Source organism: Notolabrus celidotus, chromosome 1 (genome assembly GCF_009762535.1).
Source record: "Notolabrus celidotus isolate fNotCel1 chromosome 1, fNotCel1.pri, whole genome shotgun sequence".
NCBI lineage: Eukaryota > Metazoa > Chordata > Actinopteri > Labriformes > Labridae > Notolabrus > Notolabrus celidotus.
The window spans coordinates 10,561,613-10,574,485 of NC_048272.1; the positions used below are offsets into that span (position 1 = coordinate 10,561,613).

Consider the following 12,873-nt stretch of genomic DNA (forward strand, 5'->3'; position numbering starts at 1 on the left):
AATGAAAATATCTTAGTCTTACTCTTTACACATAACTTCAGCTGTTTAGATTCTTAGAATATAAAAAAAAACTACAGCAGGGAAAACACCCCATTAACAAGAACTGAGAGAAGCATCGTGACGCATGCTCTAGCCTATGAGCACATCTTCAAACCGCTTTTTCAGTGTTTCCTGTGCTGTACAGCATCCTGGTTAGAGTGATGTGGTTTTTCACACTTCTAAATGTGAGGGGTATTTCTAAAGTCACAGCCCACATTCAGGCCAGAATCTGTAGATCTGTGCAGCCTTTACTAAAACAGAAACTGCTTGAAGAGCGTCAATCTCCACCAACGCTGACTAGATCTACTTCTTATGCAGATATACAGGACATCACTCCAGCTACGTCAAATACACATTATGCTCCATGCTGAAAAGAAGCCCCAATGCAAATCAGGATGATGCATTTCTGTATTTGTGGATAAAAAAATGTGAAAATGTAATTTGTCACAAATTGTTTCTTGGTTTAAATCTTATTGGTCCATTTAATATAACTGAATCTAAGAAACATAAATAAGAGCCTCAGAAGAAGTAATAAGTAGAGAAGCATAATGTATTTTGAGCCCTGGACTCAATGGAAAACAGCTCTGGTGCTGACTGAGTGGATTATGCAGCTAATCTACACCATTTACATTTAATGCACAGCAAACTGAGAAACATGTCTTTCATCACACTGTACCAGTCTTTCATAATACACTACTGTGATTTTGCATAACAATACCACCTCAACCTATGCTTTCTAGCTTGTTCAATGTTTTTTTAAAGTAATATTTTTGGGGCATTTTTTTTGCCTTTATGGATGTAGAGAGTCAGGAAGTAGAGTGGAGGAAGACAAGCAGCCGGGAGTTGAACTGGCGACCTCTGGGACCAGGACTATAGCCTCTGTATGTGGGGCGCTTAGACCGCTCAAACTTACAATCAGATAATTTCCTGATTTCCTGAAACCGCATGCTTACTTCCAACACCAGAGATCTGCCCTGGTCAGTTAATCCCAAGGAGGATTGTACCCATGTGGGAGAGAACATTCAGCTTAGGAGCTTCATTTTTTTCCTTTCCAGACAAATATTTCAAAACACCCCCTGTGTTATTCACGAGAAGTTCATGAAGTTTCCAAATCTCTTGTAAAAAATAAAATAAAATTCATTGTGCCAGCAAATGAGAAATGTAGGTGTGGATGCAGGAGTGCCGCTGGTACTTGGATCTTGTTGTCTTTTGGTTAAGCCCCCAGAGTGTTTGAAATGCTTAACAGTACTCTGTTTGACTCTTATTCTTACTTTTACTTATTATTAGATTATTACTATTTATTCTTTTGCTGTACGGGTACATGCACGCATCTGTGGCTATGCCTATGGGTAGGCGTGGCTGGGTTTATTAATGTATGCAAACTGATGGGTGGGTGTAGGAATGTGTATGGGTCCGTGAATGTATGTACAGATATACCTTTTCTTTTCAACATTAGGTACACTGTTGTGTTTGTATTTCATATGAATACTCATGTGAAGGTGTCTATATATATATATATATATATATATATATATATATATATATATATATATATATATATATATATATATATATATATATATATTTATTTATGTGTGAGTATACAGTTCTCTTAATGTCTAAACTATGAAGAAGAGGACTTAGTTGGGTTTGGGGATAGGGAAGGGGGAGGGAGGGGAGAGAAAAATAAATACATATATAAATAAATAAATAAAGGGGCGCTGGTGGTCTAGCGGCTTAAGCACCCCACGTATAGAGGCTACAGTCCGCAGAGGTCGATGGTTCGTCTCCCAGCCGGTCGACCATTTGCTGCATGTCCTCCCCCTCTCTCTACTCCCCACATTTTCTGTCTCTCTTCAGCTGCCCTGTCGTTAAAGGCAAAAATGCCCAAAAACACAACTTAAATTTTTTTTTAAAATAAATAAAAATAATTTTGGAGAATTTTGGCTTATAAAAAATACAGTTTTAATTCTATAAGTATAACCCAAAGGCTTCTTTACCACGGCAATACCGAGATCAGCACCAGCTTGACCCTCATGACTAAACCACTTTTCACACCTAAAGCCACACACATCAGCCAAGTCTCTGGTGGGTTACCGATGTATACTGTATTGCATTCTGCCAGTCTGCAGTGGAAATGTAAGTAAGTGGGTAAAGCAAAGCTTTAACATTGCCAGCAGTACCAGTTTGATTCCCACTGAGACCACCCACTCTAAAATGTATAAGAAGTATATGCATTCAAGTGCTTTGAGAAAGAGTGTCGGCTAAATATAGAGTCTTATCTGCAGATGTTTCAGTTGTTTCGCAGCCTCATATCATAGCTACAGTCTAAGAAGTCCACTTCAACCCACTTAAATTATAATTTACTCCTAGCTACTGTCTCAACAATAAGAAATATTAAAACTGATATTTCTAGATACATGTAGGCTGTGCTACATGCTCTGCAGCTGGATTTCTTACCGCCTTAACACAACTACAGAGATAGTGGAAAATACTGCTGCAACCTTGAACCAGTGTCTGGAGAGAATTATCAGTGTGCACTGAATGGTTAAATTCAATGCCAAAGACGGTAGGCTGTATACACAATACAGAGGTGACCTCACTATCGAGTGAAAATGTCTGTTACTGAATGCAGGAATGCATGCAGACTGACGGCACGTACGCTGCTATGTTGCTAACAACTAAATAAGAAATGATGAAGGTAAAGGAGGAAGCATGGGTTGCAGAATAAAACAATTCATTTTCTCACAAAAAGCCTTGCCACAAAAGCTCAAATCAATCCATTTACAATAACACATGCTTTCTCATCTCCTCACTCACACTCACACTCACACACACACACACACACACACACACACACACACACACACACACACACACACACACACACACACACACACAGACCTCCATGCAGCCTGTCCTCACGCCAGATCTTGTCGCCCCAGGAAATGGGCTTCATACATCTTGTCTGACTGCAATAAAGCAGTGCCTAAGATTCTATTTCCAATAAACGTCGACTGATTGGAAAACTCATTCTAATATCAATTTCCATCTGGGCCCTTTAAAAGGCAATCAGCATAGCTTCATCTCGGTATATCATGGGCTCCTTGAGATGATGACACAGCAGCACTGGCTCTCTCCTTCTGCATAATGGCCTTCTCCTATCAAGGCATCTGCAATGAATAATACCACCCATGAATAGGCTATTTAGTCTGTGTTCGCACAGATAGGGGCCACTTCTCTGAATATTAATCCAGGGTTTTACACTTCATATGGTTCTCTCAGGGCTGCACCATTTTTCACTCACTAGAGTAAGGCACTTACTGTGATTTGGCGCACTCATAGTTTCTCTCTCAACTTCCTCGGAAGTGACAATGGTGATTACCGACGGCATCTAACTCTATTTAAGCTGCCCAACAATAACAAAACAGTGATTCAAGTCATGGGATGTGGATTTCAACTTTGCTGCAGATGCTGTCCACATTTCACAACAAAAAGTAAGCTCAAAAACAAAACTGCTGTAAGGCACTTTATATCTGCAGCTGTGCAAATCATAAAGGACAACCAACAGGAAACTCCGCTGTAAAGATAAAGCAACTCTCATCGTGGTTCTCAAACACTATACGGGCCTTAAATTGGAGTTGTACCGATTCCAACACCAACACAAGCATTGAATCAACCTCTAGCAGCATATAGTATCGGATAGGTGGTATGCTCATCAATGCACCAATCCTTAACCATGATTTATTATATCTCAATGAAATCAACTTGTTTCTGGTAATCAGTATGTGACGATAACAAGCGACAACACTGCAGTGCTGGTAGAGAGTTAGTCACAGCTAGCAAAACGTCAACAACTGAGGAGGGATGCTCCATATGAGCCAATATGCAAATCTAAAGATTGGTGTTAAGACAACTCAACTATAACAAAGGCTCAATGTCTGTTCTTCTTACCTTCCAGCCACTGCCCGCCTCCCTGTAGTAGGGAAAGTTATCACAGATCCACTGGTAGATCTCGCTCAGAGTCATCTTCTTCTTTGGCGAGCTGTTGATAGCGAATGTAATGAGGCTAGCGTAGCTGTAAGGCGGCTTGCCATCCTTGTGCTGCTGCACCTCCTCCTGGTCCAGCGTGGTGTTAGGATCCAGTAGGGCGCTCTTCTTGCCCATGCCTGGCCCGTGGGCATTCTGGGCATCCGCCTTGCGGATGGCTGCCTGCATGGTAAGCTGAGGAAGCCAGTCCATGGAGGTCAGGCTGCTCTCCAGCTCCGACGTCATGGTGACGGCAGGCTGGGCAGGAGGGGCGGGGGCGGGGAAAAGGTGGAGGAGGTGGTGGTTGTTGTTAGAGCTCTGCGCCCTGAAGAAGACCAGACCAGGTGTGGAATAACAAACGGGGCGGGTGACAGGTTGAGGTTGAAGTCTCCCTCAGCTCAAGACATCAGCTTCTATGGGTCGACTCTGGAGGAAGAGGAAACAGAGAAGCTTTTATTAGTCAACTGCTCTTTGTTACACAGAGCAACTGAACATTGGAGATAAAAGATATGCATATCAGCAGAACTGCAGAGAATGAAAAGGAATGGAAGCAAGGAAGCAGCTCTAAACTGTTTGCCCTACATCAAAAACCAGGCATCTCTGTAAAGTATGCTTATATATTCACTGTGCAGGAGATCACAAGCCCACCACTTTCTCCACCACTTGCTGCTCTCAAAGCTGACTCATAGCTGGGACTCCATCTGCACACAGAGAGAGTAAATGCCAGGCAATTGTTTTCACAACTGCCAGCCAAATGGGGGAATGGCTCAGGAGGAATTCCGACTCTCTTGAGGGTAGTAAACCCCCTCTCTTTTCTTCCCTGCCTGCCAGCTTTCCTACCTCCTCCTCCTCCTCCTCTTCCTCCCCCCCAAACGGAGCCTCTGCCGTAAACAAGCCAGCTAGTGTCGTCTTGCAAACGGTGTGCGGCGGCCCTGTGAGCGTCAGCCATGCTGCGCAGAATGCTGCCCTCAACAGCCTGCCTCTCTCTGTCCCTCTCGGCACACTGCCCTCCCAGTCTTAAAATAGAGGGGCAAAGTAGGAAGGCCTAAAGTTACACACGTAGGTGAACTCGGGCATTTGTAGAGAGAGGAAAAAATCTTGAGCAGGATGACACTGCAATCTGGCTGAGGGGGAAAAAAAGGGAACAGACGGCAGAATGAGAAATCCTCACCAAGTTGTGGGATTTTTCTCTTGACTAAGCATGCTTGCACAAGTGTGTGTTTCTGTGTTTGTGTGTGCTTGAGCATGTGTGATTTGGAGTGTGCACTCAGGCTGGAAATAAATACATTCTTGACAGTCCTCAATAGGTCAAATACTGCATCCTTAAAAAAGTGTGCTATGTGGAATTTTACCTATTTATAGCACTTCTCCCAATTTTTCAAAACTGTGGTTCAAACATTTTGAGATTTAACTTAAACCTTTGCTCAATATAATTGATGAAAATCATGTTGACTCCAAATCTTTTAATAGGCCGTTTCTGTGGAACACTGGAAGGTTTGAAATGTGTTTGATGAAATCCTTTCTTCATTAGGGAGTCAGAAAAGTGTTTAGAAGTGTAAAAAGTTATTTACAGGCTGTGGCTGTCGGTACAAGATGCAGCAGGGATAGTAATACATTCTGAAATTGGTTGATCTCCTTTGGTGGCAGTTGGTCGTAAGCAGTTTGTGGTTGTCCCTTCCCATTGATCTTTCACAGCAGGGGTTAGCTGGTGCCCAGCTGTCAATTCAACATTGGCTATCAGTGTGGACAGGCGAGGCAGATGATGAAGGCAAATTTTCATACATCCAAACAGTGTACTGAGAAGGAAAAAAACAGATCCAGCCAGGGGAGATCATTAATGGCAAATGGTCTTAAATCTTCCCTTCCCTTAATCACCAGGTTTCCTCAGGCACTGTAAAATTGCAAAAGGATTTTACATCTTATTTTCAGTTTTTCTGTCTTAATTTTCTAATTGATACCGCACCAAAAACATCCCATGAGTATTCAAAGCTTTCCCCTTCAGGCTTGAATGGTGGCTGTGCTGGAAAACAGTAGCTGTGGTCAGCCAGATTTCATGTCGGTAATTAAGTACTTATTGAAAAGATAACACCAAAAGTCTGAATTAGCTTCTCCAACGTCTCCTGGAGCAAACTCAACCAATAAACTGTCCATCTTAAATATTTGAACCCTTCATATTTTCACAAAAGAGTGGACTAATCGTCCACTTATGACCAAACCCAAGCTGGGGGAAGGCAGCATCTGTAGCTGTACTGTACAAAGTGGTGAGACAACTTTCAGCACACAGGCCTAGAGGGGTTGTTTGACACGTTCTTTTTGCTTTATTTAAACTGTGAAAAGTTGTAATCTTTGAAATCTGGTGTGAATGACTGACAGCGAGCTGCCCACAGCAGTCCTAATTCAACAAGAGGAAAACAACAAATATTTGACAGCTATCTTTTAAGCTTCTGATTCAGACAAATTCAAGCTTTAATCCGTGGGTTTGAAAAAAAAAAAAAGGAGCCGGTTGTTTACTTTACTGTGGGCTTTTTTTCCTTTCTTCTTTCATTAACATTTGCACCGTGTTTGTTTGCAGGTTGGAGGCCTTGATGAAAAGGCTTTGAGGTAAACTCTCTCAGCTTCTGAGCAGTCATGATCAGACTGAAAGATGAGTCCACTTGCTGACTGACTACTGACAGGTGAGTCAGCTCTAATGGTACAGAACGGCTCCTCATCACCAAAAAGACAAACAAGAACATTTCTCCACCCTGTAACGGAAATAAAGGTGACTCACAGGCTGCTAATGACGGTAATTTTCCTCTTTGAAAGGCAGCCTATTTGAATATTAATGTACATATTAACTCAGAGGGGCTAAATACATTGAAAGTGTACACCTTTAAATCCTGCTTTATGCTTACATGGCATAGGACTGTAGTCTGTGTCACACCTTTACTGCAACTTCAACCTGTACAGCTCCCACTCTGTTTATGTCTTACTGTAAATCTGACCTCAGCTGAATTCAGTCTTTATTGTCTTTTATTTAAATGTCCTTAAACTTTAACACATATTCTATCTATTCATATTTAAAGTATTATTTGAACCCATACATGAATGGATAAATGAAGAAAGGATCAAATAATAGAGTCAAAAGACATCCGCTTTTTGTTAATGCATTTTTTTATCAAGGTGATTCATTGATGGATTTTTACATTTTTTAATTAGGCGTTAACTTTTCATCAATGCAAACTAACAGATCAAGTCTTTGAGGTCATTAGCTTGGCTTCTCTGCAACTTGGGTGGGCAAAGTCTTGACATTTCATAGCTTTAAAGATCAACTGATAACACTGAGATGAGGCAAATTAACTAGGAGAATTTTCAAACCAGTATTAACAAAACCTTTACAAAGAGGATCAATTAAATGATTTCATGCACACTCAGTGTCTGTTGTACTTAGAGCTGGGCGATAATTCAAAACGATAATTATCGTTATATAATTTTTCTCAGTATAGATATAACAAATGTTGGATAAAAATGTGATATATTTAAATGCCCGTAACCTATAGTAACCTTAAAGGGAGTGCACCTCTCACAACAATACTTTATAAACAGATACACAGCATACAATTTGATATATCTTTGTTGTAAATTTAAATCAAAATATGGAAATTATATGAGAGAAATAAGAATCTACAAACCACAACTTCACAAAAATCTTGTCTTACACTAAAGACGGTGCTAACGGGAAGTTAGAACCATCAAAAATGAGGGATTCAAGAAGCTTATCCGAGAACTAAATCCAGATACAAGCTAACAAACCGTCTGGTTTCTTAAACTTTCAAAAATCTGCTTCAAATGTAAATGAATTAATGGTTTGATATTTATCGTGATAATTATCGATATCGACTGATATGAAAAATGGTATCGTATTAACATCTTTTCCCCATATCGCCCAGCTCTAGTTGTACTGTATAATGTCAGTTCCTGCATGGTTGACCTGATACACTGGCAGCTCTGTACACGTCGATGACTGGTGGTGTTGATGTAAATGTTTCAATTCTGTCCGAGCCCCCACACAGCATGAATGACGGATGAAGACTGTAGCAAAGAGGTTGAAGCAAGCAAAGCCTTCTGGTGACCACCAGAGGTGAGTTGACGGAGACAGAGGTTGATGAAAGGAGCTCCGCCTGCAACACGGAGACGCATGCCATTTGACCCTCTACGCTAATGATCCAGCTGCTACATAATCTGCCAGGCCAAGTCGGTGTCTTAATTAGAGAACCTTTGGCTGTGGCAGGAATGATGAAGCGCGACACAAGCAGGCAGTAAAGCGGCCCCCCTGCTGTCTTCATTACCCTTCGAGGCTGCGGGACAGTCAGAGTGGGGACAAGCCCCAGCGTGCTGCTGCGTCAGGGAGGACTGTCTGAGTATGTTCACCAACGGGTCTGGGGGTAGGAGGAGAACTGGGGAGGCGGGAAAGACAAGAAGAAGAGTAATCAGGGGGGCTTGGGGCAAAAGGGGAGGGTGTGAAGGGCACCATGATGCTGGCATCAGGCCTGGCAGAGAGCAGGAAGTGGCTGCAGAATGTGCATTGAAGTCAGAGAGTCGAGGCACTATGATTACGAGCCTTGGGGAACAAGACTGCGTTCCCACACACAAACTGAGCCACTTTGATCTGTCACGAGGAAAATGGGGTTCTGTCACTGTCACCGCCGAAAAAAGAAAACTTCTTTCTCTCTCTCTCTCTCCACTTTAATTTGTTTTCAGAATGGAGCGCTGGGAGTTTTTCCGAAGGCTCAGAGGGAGAAATGGACGGTCAAATTCATTCTCTAATCAACACTCAAAGTTTCTTTATCCTCCAGGGATTAATGGCAGATTTAGTTCTGAATGAGAAATTGAAAGGCTTTTTGAAACATCTTAATTTACCAAGTTCTTGACAGGACTTATCAACGTTGCTGCCGCCAACAGAGCACTGACAGCAAATCAGTGATTGTGTTTTATGTCTCTGCTACTGAGTCTGAAGTGGCTCAATCAAACTGACAGCAGGCTTATTGTACATGTGCCAGGCCCTTTCTTTATTCAGGAGTCTGCAATGAGGCAACTAGCTGAGTAACAACCAGGGATTACTCCACACAACACAGCAGATTACGTCAACTTCATCATGTTAGGCAAGTACAAACTGACTGAGGGGTCTGACAGAAAGAACTGCGTCACAAAATCTGTCTTGTTCCCCATTCCCACTATTGCAAAATTCATGTGTGTACTGAGCAAGCACTTAAAATTTTTAGTACCCCTAACAAAGCAGGGCCCACCCTGGGTGAGGTGAATATTTCAAGTGTAATACTTCTAAAATAATGCAAAAAAGATAAAACATTTTAACATTTCATACAAGACAATAACCACCTTTTCCCATATCACTTCTCATTTAGAGGGACGGATGTTTTATAAATGTCGGTACGTCTGTTTTTCCCAAGCCGTCAAAGAATTGTTAAACGGGGAAACATCTGACACATCACAAAGCTGGTCTTATTCCTGACTGGAGTCCTTTAATATTTGTCATGCACTAATATCAGTATTAGTCTAAACCAAAGTCAATATTCTCCCTATATTCGTACCACACTATCTGAATTGACAGACACTGTCTGTTTGTTAAATTTGGAGGACACTCTGCAGTAGTGTTTTGAAGCCTTTTTAAGGCTCTGCTTTCAGTGCGAGTGCTAAGGAAATTCAACCTATAAAGCACCTTCTGTGTGGAGTCTGCATTTTAACAGCCTGATGATTTATGGTCAAGGCAATAGAGTTATGGTATGATACCAGAAGAGTTTAACATTTATTACAAATAATATAAAGGTACAGTCTGACTCCTGTTAAATGGAAAAGTTCAGCTTAAACTGGTTTCCTCCTAGACTTTTTATGCTCCCATTGAAAAGTTCCCTGTTTCCATCTGCACAAGTCTTCATTGAGAAGACTTGGTCCTTTTGAAGCCAAGAGCTTAGTATTTGCATGTGCCATTAGCAAAGTGCAAAGTAGTATACCAGGGATATACACAATTAACCGATTATCGATTCATTGATTGTTCCGTCACGTGGAACAAACATCATGTGGTCTGATATTACATTCGTCTATCAGGGAGGTGTTTTAAGTTTAAAGCATGTTTCGATGTGAATCAGCTGTTAAAGGTGTTGAGCACAGCGGAGACGCTCAGCTGGCAACTGTGTGTCAGGTCTCCACATGCGCTTTTTAAAGAGGATCAATACGAAACTGCTGTCAACATCGATACAGAAACGAAGGTTGACAACTTTAAACAGGACATTTTCCCATCTTTAGATACAAAGCTAACAGACTGGTCGGAATTACTAGTATGCTATGTTTGCAGACCAGCAACATCAGAGCCGTCTGAGCTTTTGTTTATTGTTTTTGTTACATGTTTATTTTTCTCAATAAGAACAAGTAGACAGAAAACTAGACACTGTGAGTCTGAAGTACTTTTCTGTTAGTATTATGAGCTTTCACTTTATAAGACTATCTCCGCGGATAATATTTTTACGAGCCTGATCGTTGATAATCAATGTTAAATATGTACCCATATTTAATACCCTCAGTTATATGCATTTTGTCGTTGTGGAAAATATAATTTAGGCGGAAAAAAACATATCTGGCATTGTTTTTTACATATAAATAACAATGATTTTTTATATTGATTAATCGATAACTGATAGTTAACATTTCCAAAAATCAATCACTGAAAATACTTAAAATGTACATTCCTATAGTATACATAAATATGCTGCAGAGGATGTAGTGGATCTAAATAAGTCCTGCAGGAGAACAATAAATGGTCAAACTGAATCCAAGTTAAAGAATAATGTCTCCTTCATTAGACATGACAACACTTTAGACCAATGAAATACATGTACCTTAACAGCCTCACTTAGTTTGCAAAGCTTGTCCCGACATGATCATGTACGTTACTGTTGTAGCTCTTGCACATAAAAAAAACAAAACGGTGCTGTTCAAAATTGCTGAACGTGCTCTTTCTGCATTCTTCAGTACAGTATGAAGATCATCTCGTAATGATCTGACTCCTGCTGAGGACGGTAATCCATCTTTGTAAACACACCCAGTTCTACTTTTATCAAAATGACAGTACAGAGTGTGGTGTGGAAATGATCGAAAACCTTGCAGGTTCTGTTTTGAAGCTCTGAGATAAAGGACATCAAAATCAATGTGGAAAAAGTTATTACTTCATTCCCCCAACAAAGAGATATTGTCTCTATAGAAAACTTTCACATCACAGTATTCCCTTGGAAGTCATTCTGCAATCAATCAGCTGCCATAAATCATCATTTAAAAGTGTAAATACAAAATTACATATAGATCTATGATTACCGAAGAAACTACTGGTTTCAAGGTGTGAGACAAAATACCAACAAAATCTGCAATAAGCTGAGTAAGCTTCCTTCACTCTCATCAAATGCATTCTTCAGCCCAATGAGTGAATATTTTTCCAGAGTAGGAAACTACTGAGCGAGGAAGAAGTACAGTACGCACACTAAAGAGGATTAGGTTTGACCAGAAAGGTGAATGATACTGGTTTCACTCCTTGAAATTAAAGTCCCAGTCTTCTCCTTCACCTGAAAATCCCACGAACAAAAGTCAGGCTGCAGAGTGTTTCCAGTCGGGAGTGGTATTGAAAGACATAACAAGACTCCTCACGGGAAATTTTAGTCAAGGATAAAAAGCTTAAGTGAAGCAGACAGCATGCACACTTAATGTTTTCATCTTCTACTCCCATTTAATAATGTAAGGTCATAAACCTGACAAAATTAATTTGTACTGTGTTGGGCTGATTGAATAACAGCCCGGCTTACCTCTGCCCTAAGTGAGAACAGGACCAGAAAATGAAGGTTTGAAAAGGAAGGGAGAACAAAACCAGAGGTTTGGTGAGGCTGATTAACGTTCAGTGGACGTTTCAGTCTCTCTCGAAGATCAACTGTGTACAGTTTTCCTGTCATTCTATCATATCATGTTACATGATGGGGAAACATTCACTTTCTAACTTTCCAAAAGTTTGGTAAGAAGGTAAATACAAATCCTCGACTGCCCCCTCTCTGGGGCAAATGTGCAAAGAATGAACTGTGGTCTCTGATGCGTTGGGAATTGGGCATCACTTCAGACTGGTTACTGCCCTTCCTCAAGGCATGATTCACAAAAAATATTGTAGTAATGATAATACAGTGCAAACATGCCAATTAAGGGACCTTAGTTCAGGGCAATTTGTCTTTGTTAAACATCTGACTGCAACAATCCAAGCAGCAGTAAATAATAGGTGGCTTTGTGACAAGAGCATAGTAGTCAGGATTAGGGTTGCAAAATTCTGGGAATTTTCAGAGTTGGAAACTTTCCATTGGAATTATGAGAATAAACTGGAATAAACCAGGAATTCATTAAATTGAAGGTTTGCTCTTAATAGGGAACTTAAATATAGTCGAGGAAAATATATTTTTGCATAATCCTGACTAAAACAACCAGTTGAATATCTATGCTATTCCTCAATCACATGCACATAGCACACTGCTTGAGACCACGCCCCCTACATGCACTGTGCATTCCTCCATCACATGCACAGATGATTTCTAGAATCCTGCAGAGGCTAGGCTTGAGAAGCTTGAGGGAAGATGCTTTTTTATTTGCATGTTGAATGGGACTCTTTTTTTGGAGGGAGAGGGGCTCTTTTCATTTAACATTTTGAATGGGACTTTGTTGGGATTGCATTTTTGTTAATTTTTGAATGGTTTGGGTTGGGGGGGGGGTGAGTAATATTTAACTCAA

General features: G+C 40.8%; 1 protein-coding gene across 1 annotated transcript in view; it reads right to left on the minus strand.

The window, feature by feature from the left end:
• Window positions 1-12,873, minus strand: part of foxj3 (forkhead box J3) — a 97,182-nt gene that overhangs the window by 49,229 nt on the left and 35,080 nt on the right. Inside the window, 1 exon segment of the mRNA XM_034689459.1 lies at window positions 3,994-4,494. Within this exon segment, the coding sequence (XP_034545350.1) occupies window positions 3,994-4,314 (321 nt within the window). The 5' untranslated portion in view covers window positions 4,315-4,494.